Source organism: Chiloscyllium plagiosum, unplaced genomic scaffold (assembly GCF_037043375.1).
Source record: "Chiloscyllium plagiosum isolate Xiang-an unplaced genomic scaffold, Cpla_swu_hap1 HiC_scaffold_4, whole genome shotgun sequence".
Classification (NCBI taxonomy): Eukaryota; Metazoa; Chordata; class Chondrichthyes; order Orectolobiformes; family Hemiscylliidae; genus Chiloscyllium; species Chiloscyllium plagiosum.
The window spans coordinates 140,478,109-140,501,062 of record NW_028270142.1 but is presented as its reverse complement, the minus strand read 5'-3'; the positions used below and the strand labels follow the sequence as shown (position 1 = coordinate 140,501,062).

The 22,954-nt window shown below is 42.1% G+C and overlaps 1 protein-coding gene across 1 annotated transcript in view; it reads left to right on the top strand.

Moving 5' to 3' along the window:
- Positions 1-18,860, top strand: part of LOC148150493 (uncharacterized) — a 29,984-nt gene extending 11,124 nt beyond the window's left edge. Inside the window, exons 2-4 of the mRNA XM_087986726.1 lie at positions 9,573-9,860; positions 13,033-13,146; positions 18,075-18,860. Of these exons, the coding sequence (XP_087842852.1) occupies positions 9,573-9,860; positions 13,033-13,146; positions 18,075-18,091 (419 nt within the window). The 3' untranslated portion in view covers positions 18,092-18,860. The remainder of the gene's footprint in view (positions 1-9,572; positions 9,861-13,032; positions 13,147-18,074) is intronic.
- Positions 18,861-22,954: the final 4,094 nt, after the last annotated feature.

Below are 22,954 nucleotides of genomic sequence, written 5' to 3'. Positions count from 1 at the left end.
GATTGAGTTTTTTGAAGAAGTAACAAAGAAGATTGATGAGGTAGATGTGATCTATATGGACTTCAGTAAGGCGTTCAACAAGGTTCCCCATGGGAGACTGATTAACAAGGTTAGCTCTCATGGAATACAGGGAGAGCTAGCCATTTGGATACAGAACTGGCTCAAAGATAGAAGGCAGAGGGTGGTGGTGGATGGTTGTTTTTCAGACTGGAGGCCTGTGACCAGTGGAGTGACACAAGGATTGGTGCTGGGTCCTCTACTTTTTGTCATTTACATAAATGATTTGGATGTGAGCATAAGAGGTAGAGTTAGTAAGTTTGCAGATGACACCAAAATTGGAGATGTAGTGGACAGCGAAGAGGGATACCTCAGATTACAACAGGATCTTGACCAGATGGGTCAATGGGCTGAGAAGTGGCAGATGGAGTTTAATTCAGATAAATGTGAGGTGCTACATTTTGGGAAAGCAAATCTAAGCAGGAATTATACACTTAATGGTAAGGTCCTTGGGAGTGTTGCTGAACAAAGAGACCTTGGAGTGCAGGTTCATAGCTCCTTGAAAGTGGAGTCACAGGTAGATAGGATCGTAAAGAAGGCGTTTGGTATGCTTTCTTTTATTGATCAGAGTATTGAGTACAGGAGTTGGGAGGTCATGTTGCGGCTGTACAGGACTTTGGTTAGGCCACTGTTGGAATATTGCATGCAATTCTGGTCTCCTTCCTATCGGAAAGATGTTGTGAAACTTGAAAGGGTTCAGAAAAGATTTACAGGGATGTTGCCAGGGTTGGAGAATTTGAGCATAGGGAGAGGCTGAACAGGCTGGGGCTGTTTTCCCTGGAGCGTCGGAGGCTGAGGGGTGACCTTATAGAGGTTTACAAAATTATGAGGGGTATGGATAGGATAAATAGACAAAGTCTTTTCCCTGGGGTCGGGGAGTCCAGAACTAGAGGGCATAGGTTTAAGGTGAGAGGGGAAAGATATAAAAGAGACCTAAGGGGCAACATTTTCACACAGAGGGTGGTACGTGTATGGAATGAGCTGCCAGAGGATGTGGTGGGGGCTGGTACAATTGCAACATTTAAGAGGCATTTGGTTGGGTATATGAATAGGAAGGGTTTGGAGGGATATGGGCCGGGTGCTGGCAGGTGGGACTAGATTGGGTTGGGATATCTGGTCGGCATGGACAGGTTGGACCGAAGGGTCTGTTTCCATGCTGTACATCTCTATGACTCAATAAGAGCAAGGAGATTGTGCTGAACCTATAGAAGACACATGTTAGACCTCAGCTGGAGTACTACGTACAGTTCCGGGCTCCACACATTATCGGAAAACTGTGAAAAATCAGAGAGAGTGCAAAAGGAATTTATGAAGTTTGTTCCAGGGATGAGAAAATTTGGTCGTGGGAATGATTGGAGAAGTTCAGATGTTTTCCATGGAGAGGAAAGGACTAAGAGGAGGGATTGACAGAAGTTTTTCAAATTGTGAGGTGACTGGATAGAGTGTACAGAGAGAAACTCATAAAGGAATCAAGAACCAGAAGGCATGGGTTGAATGTAACATTATAGCTTTTAGTGATTCATCCATGAGGACCCGTAAATCCCTCTGTGCTGCAGCTATCTGCAGCTTTTCTCCATCTAATGACCGTTATTCTTCCTGCCACATAACCTCACATCTCCCCACACTATATTCCATCTGCCAGGTTTTCACCCATTTTTATGACAATTGATAGTTTAATGGCGCCATTATTGAGCCAAGCTTTCAATTCCAGATTTCATGATTTATTCAGTGTAAGCTCCTGCCACTGCACTGTTGGAATATAAACACACGTCTCTGCTGGGACTTAAACCAATGTCCTCTGAACGATCTGTCCAATGACATTTTCACGACGCCATGTCTCCTCCCAATGTTCGATTTAGATTTAGATTTTATTGTTACATGTACTCAAGTACAGGAGTACAATGAAGAGTGTATAATGTCGCCACACGTGGCACCATCTTAGGTATCAAGCTACCTCTGTACAATAAAAACTCAGGTACAAAGTAGCAAGAGAAATGGGACTTAAAATGTTAAGCATTACCTAATAGAATAAGTAGAAAAATAAAGAAATAAAGTAGTAGTTAACATTAAAATTTTTCATAATTAAAGCAGGAAAATACTCTTCCTCAGAACATGATTGGAAAGCCCCTGCCATGTTTGCCAGTTCAGAGGCAGTCTCCCAGAGTAACAATAGCCCAGCTTTCCCTTTTTACAGGTAATTTCCTGCACATTTCAATATTTAATACAAACATTGGAACTGCTCCCCTCGGTTCAATGAGTCACTCAATCCTGTCAATTCAGATGCCTGTCATCTGAATTCTTATTTCTTTATATCTTGAAGAAGCCAGTTTTGTCAAATAGTTACTTTTAAACACTGAAGAGAGACTGTTAATACATTTGTGACCTTTGTGGCCTGTTTCAGCCAAAGTAAAGAAGATCTGATTTCACCACACAGATCTGCAAATAGTTTGTGTTACAGGATGAATTATTTAGGTTTTTTTTCCTTCTCAATGGATTATCATCATTTCATGTGGAACCTCTGACTCTCTGTAAACAAAACAGACAACTATTCATCTATTGGTCATGATGACAGCAGTGGCTGAGCCCACTGCACAACAACCACATTAAATTTATGTAGCATTTTTTTTAAAGCATAGGAAAACATCCCAAGGTTTTTCACAGGAGTCATTTGTTAGGCAAAATCTGATACCGAGCAACAGAAGGAGATATTGGGGCTGCTGAGCTAAAGCTTTATCAAAGAGCTAGAATGTCTAAAAGGGGAAAGAGATAGTGAGACAGAGACAATTCCAGAAACGACCACCAATGCTGGAGTGTTAAAGTCAGTGGGTGTGAAAGAGGCACAATCTTTACAAAATGTGGAAACAGTGGATTAAGGACAAAGTGCCAGTGAAATTTGGCAGGTCTGGCAGTGTCGTTTCAGGGCTGTGACATAATGTCAGAAATGGGAAAAATTAGAGACGAACCCGTTCCCATGGAGACCGGGTTTTCCATATTGGCATGTAAATCAGCAGCTACCTCTATTTAGGGTCTGTTTTTGGTGGCCATGCTGCGTGGGTGGATCTGATCTGGTGGGGATGAGTCCTAACTCTGTGGACATGTGTGGGTAGTGAGGGTACCCAAATGGGGATGTGGTGGCCTAGTGTTATCATCACTGTTAATCCAGAGACCCAGGTAACTTTCTGGGGCCTAAATTCAAATCCTGCCATGGCAAATGGTGGACTTTGAATTCAATAAAAAAAGTCTGGAATTAAGAGTCTAATGATGACCATGAATCATTGCCAATTGTTGGAAAAATCCACCTGGTTCACCAATGCCCTCTTGGGAAGGAAACTGAGGAGTTCTTGACACCAACCAGCTGTGCTGAGCTGTTTCAGGGGACAAAAGCTGACCCATAAGAACTCAATGCAACATCAACCAGCACCTTATGACTCAACAAGATCATTAGTGTTTGAATAATGGGCTTCAAGTGTTTGGATTGCACAAGCGAAACTGTATACTTAGCACCCAGAAGCCTTTTTTTATTCATTCAGAGGATGTGAGTGTTTCTGGCTGGGCCAATATTAATTGCCCAGAAGGCAGTTAAGAGTCAATCACATTACTCTGGGTCTGGAGTCACATGTATGCCATACTGGGTAAAAACAGCAGTTTCATTCCCTAAAAACTATTGATTTTCACCATTAAACTCAATTACAGATTTATTTTTTTAATCCTAATTCAAATTCCAGCATTTCCATGGCAGGATTTGAACTCTGGATTTATAGTCTCACAACAATACCACTAGAGCATCACCTCTCCTGTGTGGTGCGAGCTATACCAAAGTATGCACTGGAAGGGCACCCAACCTGAAGACACAGCCCTGAATTCAGAATCAAAACTCTGAAGAAGAATCATACCAGACTGGAAATATTAACTCTTTCTCTCTGCACAGACCCTGCCAGTCCTGCTGAGTTTCTCCAGAAATTTCCGTTTTTGCATATTTCAAAATCACCACTCTGCTGGTGTGAGGAAGTTCAAATCTTCAGCCTGCTGCTTTCCTATAGGAAGGGATTTATAATCTGAGCAAAAGACTCCTGAACGATTGTGTCAGGTTACCTCGAGTTTCTGTCAGAAACCTGGAGAGTTTGATTGCACTGTACCGCAAATTAAATACCTGCATTTTTGTAGCACCTCTCATGATCTCAGAAGATTCTGTTACATGGGATTTGAATCCACAGATGGACCAAAGATCATGGGGCAGGAATTCTTTATTCAACTGATATCAACTCATTAAAAGCATGAAGGCCAAATGTAGGTAAAACACAGAAGACATAGAATTACGTCTGTGGTTTGTATCTGGTCAAGAAATGCTTTGTCTGGCTGGTCCTTCTCCCCATGGAGCCTCCTCCCCTCCAAAGACTGCCTTTCACCCCAGAGAGGGTCCATTCAACTTCTCCAGCTACATTCCCTCACTATCGCCACCTGCTGCTGGAGATTTCCTTACAATTCCAAAGCACCGTGTAGTCAGAGAATCATGCAATCATAGAGATGTACAGCAAGGAAACATACCCTTCGGTCCAACTCATCCATGCCTAACAGATATCCTAAATTAATCTAGTCCCTTATGCCAGCATTTGGCCCATATTCTTCTAAACCCTTCCCATTCATGTATACACCCAGATGCACTGTAAATGTTGTGATTGTACCAGCCTCCACCACTTCCTCTGGCAGCACATTCCATACATGCACCACCCTCTGCGTGAAATTTTACCCCTTAGGACCCTTTTAAATTTTTCACCTCTCACCTTAAACATTTATAAGCCTTCTTGGGCTCCCCCACCATGAGGAAAATACCTTGTCTATTTACCCTATCCATGCCCCTCCTGATTTTATAAATCTCCATAAGGTCATTCTGCCAGAGAAAATAGCCCCAGCCTATTCAGCCTCTCCTTATAGCTCAAACCCTCCAACCCTGGCAATATGCTTATAAATCTTTTCTGAACCCTTTCAAGTTTCACAACATCCTTCCTAAAGCAGGGAGATCAGAATTGAACACACTATTCCAAAAGTGGCCTCACCAATGTCCTATACAGCTACAACATGACTTCCCAACCCTGTACTCAATGCACTGACTAATAAAGGCAAGCAAACCAAATGTCTTCTTTACTATCCGATCTACCTATGACTCCACTTTCAAGGAACTATGAATCTGCACTCCAAGGTCTCTTGGTTCAGCAACACAAACTCCATCTGCCACTCCTCAGCCCATTGGCCCATCTAATCAAAATCCCAATGTACTCTGAGGTAACCTTCTTTATTGTCCACTACACCTCCAAATTTGGTGTCAGAATATTGCGTGCAATTCTGGTCTCCTTCCTATCGGAAAGATGTTGTGAAACTTGAAAGGGTTCAGAAAAGATTTACAAGAATGTTGCCAGGGTTGGAGGATTTGAGCTATAGGGAGAGGCTGAACAGGCTGGGGCTGTTTTCCCTGGAGTGTCGGAGGCTGTGGGGTGACCTTATAGAGGTTTACAAAATTATGAGGGGCATGGATATGGTAAATAGGCAAAGTCTTTTCGCTGGGGTGGGGGATTCCAGAACTAGAGGGCATAGGTTTAGGGTAAGAGGGGAAAGATATAAAAGAGACGTAAGGGGCAACTTTTTAACACAGAGAGTAGTACGGGTATGGAATGAGCTGCCAGAGGAAGTGGTGGAGACTGGTACAATTGCAACATTTAAGAGGCATTTGGATGGGTATATGAAGAGAAGGGGTTTTGAGGAATATGGGCCGGGTGCTGGGAGGTGGGACTAGATTGGGATGGGATATCTGGTCGGCATGGACGGGTTGGACCGAAGGGTCTGTTTCCATGCTGTACATCTCTATTACTCTATGACTCTATCTGCAAACTTACTAACCATACCTTCTATGTTCTCATCCAAATAACTTATACAAATGACAAAATGTAGTGGACCTAGCACCGATCTTTGTGGCACACCACTGGTCACAGGCCTCCAATCTGAAAAGTAACCCTGCACCATCACTCTCTGTCTTCTACCTTCGAGTCAGTTCTATATCCAAATGGCTCGTTCTCCTCACCACTTTATCTTGAGAACCTTTGTTGAACGCCTTACTGAAGTCCATATAGATCATGTCCACCACTCTGTCCTCATCAATCATCTTTATTATTTCTTCAAAAAAACTCAAGTTCATGAGACACCATTTCACATGCACAAAGCCATGTTGACTATCCCTAATCAGTCCTTGCCTTTCCAAATACATGTAAATTTGTAAGTAATCTAATCTAAATCCTGTCCTTCAGGATTCCCCACAACGACTTGCCCACCACTGATGTCAGGGTCACCAGTCTATAATTCCCTGGCTTTTCCTTACCACCCTTCTTAAACAGTGGCGCCATGTTAGCCAACCTCCAGCCTTTTGGCACCTCACTTGCGACTACCGATGTCATAAATATCTTAGCAAGGGGCCCAGCAATCACTTCTCTAGCTTCCCACAGAGTTCTAGGGTACACCTGATCAGGTCCTGGGGATTTATCCACCTTTATGTGTTTTAAGACATCCAGCACTTCCTCCTCTGTGATATTCGTTTCAATAAAACAAAAATCGAAAGAACACTGGAAATCAGAAACAGAAAAGCTTCACAGGTCTGGCAGCATCTGTGGAGAGAAAAACATTTCGGATTCAGTGACTCTTCCTCAAAGGGGTCAATAAAATCAAGAAAGTGCTTTCCAAGTGTGGAGGAAATGGAACAGCCAACTTGTTTTCAGCAAACTCCCACAAACAATAAGATGATAAAGGAGCGGATAAACTTGTTTATAAGTCATGTTGGTTAATTGGTAAGTTTTGGCCTCAAGATTTGTCCAGCTCACTCGCTCCTCCCGGAACAGTGGTTATAGGATCTTCTACATTCACCTGAATGGGCAGACGGGGTCTCAATTTAATGCTTCATCTGAAAGATGGCAATTCAATCTTGCAGTTCCATACTTTATAACTCTTAAAAAAGTGTGAAAGTTACACTTCCCCACATTGTATTCTATCTGTCCACTCTTTGCTCACTCTGCTAGCCTCAACACTACCTAACCCTGTACCTCCCTTTGTGTCACCTGCAAACTGAGCAACAGTGCCCTTAGTTGCTTCATCCAGATTATTAATAAGTAACATGAATAGTTGTGGTCCCAGCACAGACCCCTGTGGAACTCCACTACTGAAAAAGACCCTTTTATACAGAATGTCAACAGAATAGTTTTTTTCAGCCTAAAATAATGAAACACGGTTTTGTTTGCAGATTAGAAGCTATTATGTTTATGACTTCCATGCAGAACCATGTCAAATCAATAAATTTGCAAAGACGTGATTCTAACAAGATCAAGCAAGTGTGTTTAATAAATTAATACTGGTGGAGCCAAACTCTGCCCAACTGTTAAACGGGGCTTAACTCTCACACTGGTATTGTTGTCAGTTAGGGAGTTTTCACTCTGTGTTAAGTTTTAATAACAATAGGATCCAGTGAAGTGCACACATTAAAAAAACCAGGAAGAAAAATTAAACATGACTAGCTTCAAAACAATTCTTACATTTCTGAAGCACTTTTGCTCACCACTGGATATCTCAAAGCTTTTATATGAAATGGTTTTGATGAGCAGTCACTCTTATAAGAAATGCAGTCAATAATCTGCATTTAAAAAAAACACCCATGTGACATTAACCAGATGCTCATAGAAAGTCATGCAGCACAGAAAAGGCCTTTCAGCCCATCAAATCAAAAGCACATACCTAACTATTCCAAGGCGAAAGTGAGGACTGCTGATGCTGGAGATCAGAGTCAAGATTAGAGTGGTGCTGGAAAAGCACAGCAGGTCAGGCAGCATCTGAGGAACAGGAAAATCGACATTTTGGGAAAAAAGCTCTTCATCAGGAATTCTACCTATCAATGGTTAAAACACACAGGCTTCTTGGCCTGACCTTTCAGCTCAGCGACACCCTCTCTGTCCTGAGGAGTCCGTATCCTTCTCTCCTATGGGTGCTCAGTTTTCTGTCAGTCATTCCACGTCAGTCCTGATTGGAACTGGATCATTTTTCTATCAGTCCAGCTGGATCTAACTCCTGGAGTTTTCTCCTTCACAACATTGCGGGCTTACGTACGTGACCCATGCTTGAGAAGGCAGCTCAGCACCACCTTCTCCAGGTCACTGAGGGAAGGACTACAAATATGAGGTTTATTGTCAACCTGCAGCTTCTGATAATGCATGCAAAGGAATTGAGTGGCAGGTCGCTGGTGACACTGATCTCCAAGCTCATTCAATCTTCTCCCAGAGCTCTGATCGAAGTCAATATCATAAACCTAATACTGAGAGTTCATTCAAAAACCAAAACACACAGTCCCATGTTGCTGATGTTGAATTTCATCATCTTACCCAAGCCTTCTTCAGGATCAAATCCTCCAACTGCAGTATCTGCATACCACTCTCCACAGCCCTGAATATGTATCACTGATGTCAGTGAACAGACATGAGACTGACCACAGGGGAGGGCAATACAGCAGATGGGAGCCTGGCATTGCCTGACTGTTGCCAGGGCAAGTTACCAATAGTGGGAACCTTAGTGACACAATCATGTGCCAATTGAGCCACATGATGACTCAACTGAGGAAATGCAGTTGTAGTTTCCTTACCTCTGAGCCAGGAGGCCCTCGTTCATGCCCCACAGTGGATTCTCAGAGGGGGTTCCTCTTTAATCCGTGCTGCATTTTTCACAGAAATCCCCCAGTGACAACATCTACCCCTGAACCGGATGGGCTGCAGCTTGATAAACAACGATCCTCCATTTCTACCCCACACCTAGACGCTGCTCCAACTTCAACAAACTCTGTTATTTTTATTCACTTATAGGATGTGGGCATCACTGGCTAGGCCAGTGTTTATGGCACATTACTTGCTGAATGATAATCTCCAGCAATGACTCATTGTTGAAATTCTCATTCGTGTGTTTGAATCCCAGTATGTCCCTCCCAAGTCTGGATTCTTGTACAATCATCATCAAATTTCTTTGCTGCATCACTGATGGCCATAACCTCAGCCAGTCCAGGTTTAAGCTCATGGATTCTCTCCCTAAACATCTCCAGCTCTTCATTTCTCTCTCTTTTCTTTTCAATGTTGATTATAGATATTTTCTAATCAATCTAGTCAATGATGTCATTATGCACCTCTGGAGCAAATGAGACGTGAACCTGGACCTCCTGTCTCAGAAGTTGGGACACTACCACTGCATCACACAAGCCCCTCCATGCTCCTTCTAACTTAGCACTCCAACCAAGCTTTTAAGAGCCTGTCTCTTTATGCAACTCCTGTCTGTTACTACTCCTGTTTGTAACGCTGTCCCACATTAAAGATGTTACATACTTGCTAGTTATTTTGTAGATAAAAACATAAAATTAATGAGTGTACAGTATTTTAATCAATCAAAACTTATTGTTTTGTCTTTTCCCCTTGATGGGCATTATGATCCATGGAATGAACCAATAGCTCCAGATATAAATGGCCTGACTGCCAATGGAAATGAAACAATTCCAGATCAGTCCCAGCTACCGGAGGCTGAAGACTTTGACACTGTCCCTGCTGCTGTTGTCACCAGTGAACCGAGCCCTTCAGAAGCTGTCGGGGATTTGGAGGTGGCTCCTGAGACTGGCCTCAGTCTGATGGCTGCAGAGCAAAAGCCAGAGATTCCCGCAGCTCCATTGGAAGCAACATCGCCTTCTGACACAGATGATATTGGAGAAGTTCAGCCCTCTGAGACAGAGGGACAGTCTGAAGGTAATAAACCCCGGTCCCTGTTGCGACAAGTTGTGATTTCAATATGGTGGAACGCAAAAGGGTTGGCCAGCCTTGAAAGGAATAAAGTGAAAGCATGTAGAGTACCAGTTACACATAAAGCTTACAAATGTGAGAAATGAAGCATTCATTCCAATATCAGCTGTTTCCATTGTTAATGATTATTTTATGTTTTTTAATTTGGTTCATGCTTGGCACATGAGCTTACTGATAAGGCAAGCATTTGTTGCCCATCCTTATTTGAGTGGCGCGTGAGACAATTTCAGAAGGTAATTGAGAAGGTAATCAAAATTCTGCGCCGCAGAAGTTCACCAAAGATCCTTAAATAGCACCTTCCAAACCCACAACCACTTTCATCTAGAAGGACAAGGGCAGCAGATACATGGGAACACCACCTGCAGGTTCCTCTCCAAGCCACTCACCATCCTGACTTGGAAATGTATCGCTGTTCCTTCACTGTCAATGGGTCACAATCCTGGAATTCCCTCTCTCAACCCACAGCATGTGGACTGCAGCGGTTCAAGAAAGCAGCTCACCCCACCTTCTCAAAGGTGACTCGGGATCAATTAGAAATGTTGGTCTGGCCAGCAAAATCACACATCCCCGAATAATGACCAAAAGAATATAAGCCGCAATCGTACTGAATTGTGGAGCTGGCCTGATAGGCTGAATGACCTGATCCTGCCCCTTGAATAAACCTTATACAATAACCTGACAGGTTTGTAATCATTTTGAGGAATATGTTGATCCAGATTTATTGATTAACTGGATTAAGATCCCCCCAGTTGTCCTGTGAGATTTTGAACTCATGTCATAGAATCATAGAATCCCTACAGTGCAGATAGAGGCCATTCAGCCTCTGAACAGCATTCCACCCCATCATCCCACATTTACCATAATTAACCCACATAGCCTGCACACTTTGGGGCAATTTCCCATGGCCAACCCACCCAACTCACACATCTTTGGATTGTGGGAGGAAATCAGAGCACCCGGACGAACTCCATGCAGACATGGGGAGAATGTGCAGACCCCACACAGTCACCCGAGGGTGGGATTGAACGTGGGTTTCTGGCGCTGGGAGGCAACAGTGCTACCCACTGAGCTGATGTGCTGTGTCACATGGGGGCGGCACGGTGGCTCAGAGGTAAGCACTGCTACCTCACCGCGCCAGGGGCCCGGGTTTGATTCTAGCTTCGGGTGATTGTGTGGAGTTTGCACATTCTCCCCGTGTCTGCGTGGGTTGCATCCGGGTGCTCCGGTTTCCTCCCAAAGACCAAAGATGTGCAGGTCAGGTGAATTGGCCATGCTAAATTGCCCATAGTGTTAGGTGCATTAGTCAGAGGGAAATGGGTCTGGGTGGGTTACTCTTTGGAGAGTTGATGTGGATTGGTTGAGCCGAAGGGCCATTTGGGAATCTAATCCAATTCATCCCCAAGTCTGGATGAGTAGTGACTCCACTATGTTACATTCCAACCTTACAGCTTCAACTGGGAATACGTACTCAGGGATCAATGACTAAGTCTCCACAATGTTTGTTACACACAGATGAAATATGTAAATAGGCTAATAAATTGTATTTAAATTAGAAAGAACTCTGAAATCAAGTGCCCATCTGATGTACAAGTCATTATAAAAATTATGCATCAATGTACATGATCACATGCGATCTAACCACACATAGTTAAAAATCACACAATGCCAGGTTATAGTCCAACAGGTTTAATTGGAAGCACTAGGTTTTGGAGTGGTGCTCCTTCATCAGGTGACACCAGTCCAACACCGGCATCTCCAAATCATAACCACACATAAATTGGCTGCCAGTTTACAAGCAACAGACTCAACTTCAAAAGAGATTTATCGAGAAGGGACTAAATAAATAAAAACTTTCTTTAATTTTCTTCCAACTATTTTCGTTACAATATTTGGGCAAGTTTGGCCAGGTTCTACAATGTTAGCTCATTCCTTGTGAGCTATGATACAGTTGTTGACTCTCACACCTCTGTATCAAGTTCTGGGCTCAAATTTCTCTTTAAAGTCTGAAGATCAAAAACAAGGCCGACTCTCTAATCTAGTATTAAGGGAATGTCAAAGGTGCAATCTTTTAGAAGATTTGTTTAACCAAACACAAGATTGGCATTCATTGGCTGGAATACAAGAGCGAGGATGCACTGCTGAGGCTGTACGAGGTTGTGGTTGGCCTGCATTTGGAATATGGTGAGTGGTTTTGGGCCCTGCATCTAAGGAAGGACGTGCTGGTTTTGGAGTGGCCGTTCAGAGGAGGTTTTCAAGAAGGATCATATGAGGAGTGGTTGAGTGCCCTGGGTCGGTACTCCAAGGAGTTTAGAAGGATGGGGGATTGCGGGGGGGGATGGGGGGGGAGCGGTGTGATCTCATTGAAACTTTCAGAAAAATGCGAGGTCTGGATAGAGTGGACATGGAGAAGATGTTTCCACTAGTAGGAGAGACTAAGACCTGTGGGCACACTCTCAGAGTGAAGGGACGACACTTTAGAACTCAGATGAGGAGGAACTTCTTTAGCCAGAGGGTGGTAAATCCCATGAACTCATTGCTGCAGAAGGCTGTTGAGACCATGGTAAGGGGATCCAGGGTTACGGAGAGAAGGCAGGAGAATGGAGTTGAGAAACAAATCAGCCTTGGTAGAGCAGAAGTGATGGACTGAATGGCCTAGTATTGCTCCTACAGTCTTATGTTCTTGGTTTTCTCAAGTTTTTATGCTCTTCTGAATGTAAAAATAAAATCCCATTGCTTGTTTCAAAGGGTCACGGGGGTGTCCTGACCTGTATCTATCCCTCAGTCGTCACAATTGCCTCCCCTTGGCTGGATAAGTGCAGCTTCAATAAAACTCTTAAAGATCAACACCATCCAACACAAAATAATCCCTTTGATCAGTACCTCATCCACCACCTTAAACACCACCAATGCACAATGACTGAAGTGTGTTCTGTTTACCAGGTGAGCTGCAGCAACTGAGAAAGCCCCTGGGATTGGTCTGGTTCTGGACAATACTCGGGGTCAGCACCTTTCCATTCTTCAGAGAGGAGCTTTGGGAAGATCAGCCAGCTGTGAGATAAGTATGTGTCAGGGTGGTGCATGTGTAGTTTGACTCAGATTACATGGTTATTGTCTCCAGGTGAGACCGGAGAAAAGTTGGAAAGTGAGATAAATGTCGAGCCTGCGTTTGAGGAGGTGGAGATAAAAGAAGAGGAAACAGAAGACACTGTGACTACTGATGTGACAGAGATAAGTACGTTCAAAATGAAGTCATTACTGTTTATACTAATTACAAACAAACTCATCTGTTGGATTGGTTTGTAACATATTCAAGAGGTCATTAGGTGATTATTTAAGTAGAAATAATTTGTAAGAATGTGGGAAAAAGATAGGCAAATGGCACTAAGTCATTTTGTTCATTTAAGACTTAGTATAGACACGGGGGTAGACTGGTCTCCTTCTGCACCGCAACTATTCTGTAATTCCAGAGCTTGTTATCCTTCAAGCAGATACTTGGAAAGGAGGAGATCACATGGCCATGGGGAAAGAGCAGGGGATAGAATTAACTGGATAGCTTTCTTGAAGAGCTGGCCCAGACACAATGGGCCAAATGGGCAGGGTGATCCTAGAATTCTACTTTTAAGCAGATTAAACATTGGAGGCTGACAAACAGAACACACCATCCCACTGGTGATCTCAGGTCTCTCATGGTCTGGATTCCCCATACTCACAGCAGATCTTGCTCTCTTCATCCTCATTGGTGTTGATATGAACACTCTCTGCACCATTTCCCACTCAAATCCATCCTTCACAAGGACTTCAAAACCATTGTACCCTGTCCTTGGGTTAATTGATAACACAGCTCGCTACCTAATCACCAGCTGTCCTGAAATTTACCTCATCCTTCTTCCTCAGTGGTGTCGTGCTCTGTGAACCTTAGCCCTTCAGCTGGTGTGTGTCTCAACAAAATAACTCTCTCAATTTTGTTACCCTTTAATCGATAGAATCAAATGGGAGATTCTTCATTGGTAACTTGACTGGCAGAAACCAAGATGAGGCTGAAAGGTTACAATCAGTTTAATACTAATGCTGGCTGGATTCTTAAAGGAGAGCGTTTAGTTATTGGTGTGCTTTCTCATGTGTCTACATTTTGACTGGATTATAAGTTGAAGATACCAACAAATGAGTTAGGAATGGAAATAGGCCACTCACCCCCAAGCCTGCTGTGCCAAGATCCTGGCTGATCTGATCACTCCATACTCCTGCCTGTTCCCCAATAATATTGCACTTCTTCCTTATCAAGGATATTCAAGGACTTCACCTAATCTACCTTTCTGGGCAAGGGTGTTCCAAAGACTCACAACCCCATATGAGAAAAAAATCTCATCATCTTAAATCAGCAATGCCTTATTTTGAAACAGTGTCCCTTGGTTCTAGACACTCTCACCATTGTCAGCATCCTTTTCAACTCTTACTGTCAATACCTCTCAGGATGTTTTAATCAAGCTTTGAGCTATAGGGAGAGGCTGAATAGGCTACGGCTGTTTTCCATGGACTGTCAGAGGCTGAGGGGTGACCTTATAGAGGTTTATAAAATCATGAGGGGCATGTTTACAGTAAATAAACAAGGTTTTTTTTTGCCTCTGGGGTGGTGGAGTCCAAAAGTAGAGGGCATAGATTTAAGGTGAGAGGAAAAAGATTTAAAAAGGGACCTAAGGGACAACTTTTTCATGCAGAGAGAAGTGTGTGTATGGAATGTGCTGCCAGAGGAAGTGGTGGAGGCTGGTACGGTTATAAGATCTAAACAATATCTGGATGGGTACAAGAATAGGAAGGGTTTAGAGGGATATGGGCCAAATGCTGGCAAATGGGACTAGATTAATTTAGGATAGCTGATTGGCATAGAATGTAGGGTCTGTTTCTGTGCTGTATATCTCTATGAATCTATCACTCTAAGTTGTGTCTTTATAAACTGCAGCAGGTACAAGCCTAACCTATCTAACCTTTCCTCATAAGATAACCTGCCCAAATGCAGGTATTAAGTCAAGTAAACCTTCTCTGAACTGCTTCCCATGTATTTACACTCTTCCTTAAATAAGGAGACCAATGTATAGTACGAGAGGTATGGTCTCACCATTGCTCTATATAACTGAAGCATAAACTTCCTAATTTTGTGTTAATTACCATTACTATAAACAATAACATTTGATAAGGGACCACAAGTTAGGCTACTTAATAAGATAGGAGTCCATAGTTTGGAAGTGGTATATCGGCATGGATAGAAGACATAGAGTTGGGATAAAGGAGGCAGGAAAGTGGAGTTGAGAGTTATCAGATCAGCCATTACTTCATTGAATAGCAGAGCAGATGCAATAGTCTGAATGCCCTGCTTCCGCTCTTTCATCTTATGGTCTCTCCTTTTCATTTCCTTCCTGTAGCTGTTTCTGTATTATTACTTGGATCCTTTATAGTGAAGACCAATGCAAAACACTCAATGAAATCATTTTCTACCGTCCTACTTCCCATTATTTCCCCTGAATCATTTTCTGGACACCAATGCTTGCTTTAAAAGTTTTCTTTTTAGAAGGGCGGCACGGTGGCTAGCACTGCTGCCTCACAGCGCCAGAGACCCGGGTTCAATTCCTGCTTCGGGCAACTGACTGTGTGGAGTTTGCACATTCTCCCCGTGTCTGCGTGGGTTTCCTCTGGGTGCTCCGGTTTCCTCCCACAGTCCAAAAATGTGCAGGTCAGGTGAATTGGCCACGCTAAATTGCCCGTAGTGTTAGGTGAAAGGGTAAATGTAGGGGAATGGGTCTGGGTGGGTTGCTCTTCAGAGGGTCGGTGTGGACTTGTTGGGCTGAAGGGCCTGTTTCCACACTGGAAGTAATCTAATCAAAATACCAACAGAAACTCACACTATATTTTTATACTTCTCGCTAGCTTTCTCTCATCCTAATTTTTCCCTCCAATTTTTTTCTAGTAATTCTTTGCTTTTTTTTATATAAATGTTGTCCAATCCTTAGACCTGCTGCCCACCATTGCATAATTGTACGCTTTTTCTTTAATTTTGATATGATCTTTAATTGTTTTTCATTCATTCTTTGCTGTAAAATCCCTCCTAGGCTCAGCCCCCAGCACCACCAGATTTATAACTCTTTGTGATAACTGTACCTCTCCCATTCTATTTCTCGCACATCCCTGATTTTAATCACTTTGGCGCCTGACATTTTCTTCTGAAATTTCTCTAGGTCTCTACCCATCGCTGTTCTCTTTCAAGACTGTCCTCAAAACCTAGCTCTTTAACTCAGTTTTTGATCATCAGCATGAATATATTCTTAGCCAGCAAGGCATGTTTGCTCCTGTGACATTTTATTACATTCCAGGTATTACGTGAACAGAAGTTGTTGCTCTTGCAGTTGCAAGAATTTCTTTAATTCAATTTTATTTAATACACACACCTGTATTCATGTCTACTCACCAAAAGATCTGAATGAATGTAATCTAATTCACTGCCACCAAAATCATTGCAATAATTCAACCAATGATTAGTTATTGCAAATCATATTAAACATAGAAACATCAAAAATAGAACTAGGCCATTCGGCCCTTTGAGCTTGCTACATCATTCAATACAATCATAGCTGATCTCCAACTCAGTACCCTGTTCACTTTTGCCCCATATTCTTTAACCCTTTTAGCCCTAAGTGCATAGCTAACTGCTTCTTGTTTTTTATTGTGGGACATGTGTGTAACTGGCTTGGACAGCATTTATTGCCCTTGAGAAGGCAGTGTTGAGCTGCTTTCTTGAATTACTGCCGTCTATGTAGGTAGACACATAATGCCAACGTTTTGGCCTCAACTGCTTTCTGTGGCAGGGAATTCCAATCTCTGGGTGAAGACAACTTTTCATCTCAATCTAAAATGGCCTATCCTGTATCCTTAGTCTGTAACCCCTTTGGCCATTGGGAACACCCTGTGTTTACTCTGTCGAGTCCTGTTAAAATTTTATAGATTTCTGAGATTCTCTCCTTCCAAACTCCAGTGAATATAGTCCTAACCAATTCAGTTTCCCTTCATTTGGTAGTCCTGCCATCCCAGCAATCAGTCCGTGCTAAAATAGTCCAGCATTCCTTATCTTGAAGTACTTTTGAGCAGTCAATTTTTCTCTCAAAAGCTAATCATAATACTGAATTTGTTTTCCCCCATCCCTGTACCCTCATAATTCCATTGATGGTGCTCCAAGATCTAGCCTCCTGTAATGCAGGTACCTTGCATTGCTATCACTTGAATCATTAACCTGAGGTGCCAAATATAACTTGCTGTCCCAGGAAACAGAAAAGAATCCACACTAATGCTGCACCAGGATTCCTTCTATCATCACCAAATGGCGAATCAATAAAAGCTGGTTTCCATTGTCAACAACTAATTTGCTTCCATTTTATTAAAACAACTGGTTGATCAGGGAGGTTATTAACTTTGTTTTATACCTAATCTCCTGAAATCAAAAAAACTGGACATGTTAAAAAAAATGCCTTGATTTTAGAACATAAAATAGTACAGGCCCTTCAGCCCTCGATGTCGTGCTGACCTTTTATCCTACTCTGAGATCAGACTAACCGACATACACTTCATTTTACTGCCTTTAAGAGTTGCTTAAATGTCTCTAACATATCTGATTCTACTACCACAGCAGGCACTGCATTCCACACACCACCACTCTCTGTGTAAAGAACCTACCTGACATCTCCCCTAAGCCTTCCTTCAATTCCTTAAAATTATCCCCCCTCGTGATAGACATTTCCACTTAGGGAAAAAGTCTCTGGCTATCCATTCTATCTGTTCCTCTCATCATCTTATACACCTCTATCAAGTCACCTCTCGCTCCAATGAGAAAAGCCCTCGCTCCCTCAACCTTTCTTCATAAAACATGCCCTCCAGTCTCGGCAGCATCCTGTTAAATCTCTTCTGCACCCTCTCAAAGCTTCCAGATTTTCCCTCGTATCACATAGATATGTGGTGAGTGTATATATCTATCTTGCCCTAAAATTACTTTTGCATTTGGTGGACAGTATAAAGAAGATTTATTGATTTTAATTGACTATTTAACTGTAATAAATTAATAGTTTGCTTCTTGGTCATGTGCAAATTAAAATCATTCTCTTTTTCTCTCTTGATTGATAGAAAGTAAAGAAGATTAAACCTCAGCTATTCCAGCTTTGGAAGACATATTTCTGCTCACCTGGAACCTGTACTGTTGCTTTCTATCATACAATTTACTGTCCTCAACGAGAATCCAAGAGGTGTCAGCAATTCTGCAGAATCAACAAGTGTTCATTCTGGGGTTTTGACACAAATCACTTGCCAAGCCACAGCCATGCAATCCATTTGACTGAATAACTTGATGTGATAATGATATCCATTGACTGCCCACTAATGTCACAACAAATGAGAGATAGTAATCAAATCATGCTTGGGAGCTGGTTTGCTTCATTACAGATTTACTAACGTTTAGGTCCAAAGAATTTGGAATGTGGCACGCTATGTAATGGCAAACCTGGGACTTTAACCTGCAGGTGGAAGAATTTAATGCAGGTGTTTATTCACAATACAAAAGCCGGCAATACAGATGAAGCAAAATAGGACACAATAGTGTCGCACAATGACCTTGTAATGTATAGAAGTGCAATAATCTGGACAGTATTTTGTGTACTAGTACAGTAAGCATAATTAGAGATTTAATTTTTCTTGCTAATACTGCACAAGTACACATTCACAACTTCACATAGAACCATGTACCGTGCATCTTTTCTGTTGGGAGGTGGAGCTGAAGGAATATTGTCCGCAGGACTGGCACTGCCTGGTAGTTGAGCAGGTTCAGTAAACTTTGTTTCACCAAAGTTGTCTTTTCATTATGCAATGCAATGTCATATACTCCCAAATACACAATTATGTTAGGGAATAAGATAAGAATTTTATAAATTATTAGATTTACATCAACAATAACGAGTTCTTGTGTTTACATTTATGAATACATTCCTATTCTAGCACAGAAGATGCTGGTAAGGATATCATTTAAACACAGATTAACAAAACTTTTTGTAAGGCAAGGGGTGAGAGATTGATCAAAGATACAAATCAGCCATAATCCCAGTGAATAATGAAAGCCAATACTTAAAGAAATTGGATGACATCACAAACTTCCTTGAAATGGTTTGTATTTTGTTTTATTGTGTAAATGCTGCAAGATATGAAATAAACAACAGCTTTAAAAAAATTCAGGGTATTCCTGTGGTTTATTCTTCACTTGCAGTTTAACTAGACACTTCTTGTGGCTTCTCAATGTATCACCTCCTGTAAAACTAACATGCAAGGCAATGAAGCAAATCGCCGTTGATAGCAATTATTCACTAATGAGTACAACTGTCCACCGTGAGAATTCCATGTCGCTGGTCCCAGGATCTGTGGGCCCTTGTGTGGCTGCTTCTCCACCCACACATTTGGCAGGGCGGTAGAAATTGTCAGGAGGTTTCTGGGAGGTGGAATTAGTCTTAAGATCACCAGAAGCAAATAATAAAGGCATTATTACTCAAGTCTTATCTGGTACAAAATACATCATTCGGGTACAGACGTCATGGGTACAAACCCTACCCTGGGAAGCCATTTCCTATTACTCAATTTTTGTAATTCTGTTTCACCTCTGATTCATGATCAATGGAGCAAGGTATGATCATTGACGTCCTTCATAACAACTGAATGAACAACAAGAACATGTTTGAACGTGCCAAAGGAAGATGGATTGCAGAATGAATAGCTATTTCATGAACTTGTGATAATCCAAGCTGTTAAAAATATATTCAGGTTTTAGAGATAAATAGATGAACATTTCCTTTGCTTTATGGGTTAACTCTTAATAACTGTGTTATTGCTAGGCTAGTTGGTTGTGCAAACATCTCTGTTAAGCCCAGTCCCATGACTGTCCAACAGTATATTGTCAATAGTCAGAGACAGTAGCCTTGGGCAACTTGACGCATTCTAAACCAGGGAATACAGTCCAAGACAATTCTTCTAAAACAAACTTCTAACCCTAACCCTAATCCATCTAGGCCAGCATTTATTGCCCATCTGTAGTTGCCCTTTAGGAGGTTGTGGTGAGCTGCTTTCTTGAGCCTTAGTTATCCATGTGAGTAAGTTGACCCATAATGCTGTTAGGGAGGGAATTCCAGAATTTTAATCCAAAGACAATAATGGGAACAGCAATGTATTTCCAAGTCAGGATGGTGAATGGCTTAGAGGTGAACATGAGGGTGATAGTGTTCCCATGTATCCACTGTCTTTGTTTATGAGATGGTAGTGGGTTTGGAAGGAACTGCTGAAGGAACAGATTAGGGACACTACCACTATACCAGCCCTGGTTCCTCAGGATAATGTCCTTGTTGCTAACCAACTTCGACTGATTCATCCGTACCTTCCACGGATGATTTGACTAATAATTAGAACTATTCATGACTTCTGAGATACGGAAGCAATTCAAGTCCAATTGTAGCAAGACCTGCCAACATCAAGAAGTAAAACATCAAGAAGCTGCAGGAACCCAGCGGGTCTATAGACAGAGAAACAGTTCACGTTTCAAGTCCAGTGATCCTTCTTCAGAACTGCACACAATATCCCAGGCTTGGGCTGGTAACTGGCAAATAACATTCCCGTGGATTTGATTTATTACTGTCACATACCAAGATACAGTGAAAAGTATTGTATTGTGTGCTAACCAGACAAGTCATAGCTCACATAAATATGTTAGGGTAACATAACAGAATGCAGAATACAGGGTTACAGCTACAAAGAAGATGGAAAGAAAGATCCCACAAACCCACCAACACAATCAAACAGCAGCTAATGAACTTGAAAGACCCTATACAGACAACGAGCAAAACTAATGTCATTTACAAAATACCTTACAAGGACTGTAACAAACACTACATTGGATAAACAAGCAGAAAACTAGCCACCAGGATAAATGAATATCAACTAACCACAAAAAGACATGACCCACTCTCACTAGTATCCTTACATACAGATGAGGAAGGACACCACTTCGACTGGGACAACACATCCATCCTAGGACAAGCCAAACAGAGACATGCATGAAAATTCATAGAAGCAAGGCATTCCAACCGGAACTCTATCAACAAACACATCCATTTGGATCCCATTTACCACCCCCTGAGAAAAAGAACAGGAAATGACATCCTCACAGGAAATGGCATCACCAACCCAAGGCAACCCAAACATATAAATAGAAAGCGGGCTTCATCCAGAGGCTCACTGAAGATGTTACCTAGTATGGTGATGAAATGTCTGGAAACAAACCTTCCAGCTCAGTGAGCAAACCTATATCCAGAACCTCAACCTGAGCTTCAAATCTTCTCAAAACTTGCTAGCTAGTAGCTTTCTTCACTAGGTATGGGCTACCCAGGGAGATTCAGTTGGACCAAGGGTCAAATTTTACTGCTTGGCTATTTAAGGAGGTTATGGATATCTTTAGTATACAGCATTTTAAAATCAGTGCATATCATCCTGAATCGCAGGGAGCTTTAGAAAGGTGACATCAGACCTTGAAGACCATGTTGAGAGCATACTGTCAGGATTACCCGAATGATTGGCATAAAGACATCTCATTCGTATTGTTTGCCGTTAGAGATGCCCCAAACGAACCTACTCAGTTTACTCCCTTCGAGTTAATATTTGGCCATGAAGTGAGAGGCCCTTTGAAATTAATTAAAGAAAATTTGACAGGACCAAAGTCTGAGATCTCACCCTTAGATCACATATCAGAGGTGAGGGAGAGACTAAATCAAATAGGTGAGTTAGCTAAACAGCACCTAAAGAGGGCACAGTGTAAAATGAAACAGGTGGCAGATAAAACCTCGGAAACTTGGATGTTTAAGTGTGTTTTGAGAAAATTTGTAGCTCAGTTGAGGTTTTGGATGTAGGTTTGCTCGCCGAGCTTGAAGATTCATTTCCTGACATTTCGTCACCCTATTAGGTAACATCTGCAACATCTTCAGTGGGCCTCAGGCGAAGCACTGCTGAAAATTTCTGCTTTCTATAATAGTAACAAATAGTACTCAAGAAATTTCACACCATCTCTGATGAAGCATCTCACTTGATTGGCACCCCCTCCACCATATTCAAATTGATTCCATTTATCACTGACACATAGTGCATACCAACAACAGAATGCACTGTAATATGTCAGCCTATGCTCCCTTGACAGTATTTTCCAAACCCATGACTCTGCTACTAGAAGGTCAAGGACAGCAGAATTATTGGAACAGCAAATTCCCCTCCAAGCCACTCATCATCTGGTCTTCGGGGTGCTGTATCACAACTCCTTCACGGCCATTGGGTCAAAATCCTGGATCTGCTTTCCTAATAGCACAGTGGGTGTAACTACATCCTGAGGACCATAGTAGTTTGAAGAATGCATCTCACTACCACGTTACCAAGGGCAATAAAGGCTGGCCTAGCTAGCAATGCCTGCATCCAATGAACAATACAAAATATCTTTCAAACGATGTCAATTTGCATCAAAGAAATGTGAGAAGCCTCAACTGGACTGACCATTTTTCTGTTTCTGACAGTGGGTGGAAGGATGACTGAGAACTACTGGAAGATAAGAGTTCCTCTTTAAGTAGCACGAGAAAGGGAAGTGTACCTCCACCTCAATTGGATCTCAGTTTAGCAGCTCACTAGAAAAACTCTCTAGCATTGCTCTTAAAACTGGCAAGGCTAGCTGTGGTGTAAAATTATGTCCCAATACATGTGTGAATCATAATGTAACACATGTATTGGGCCAAGCAGTGGAATGTGGTGAAACGGTTAAAAATTATGTCCCAATACATGTGTGAATCTAACCGGAATGGAGGTGTTGCTTAGTCCCGTGTGAATCTTATTACACACCTCCCCGTGTGAATCTTCTTATCTGTATGTAACCAGAATGGAATGTGTTTTTTAGCCTTGCTCTGCTGTTCACATGAATGTTTATATCTGGAAAAGAGTAT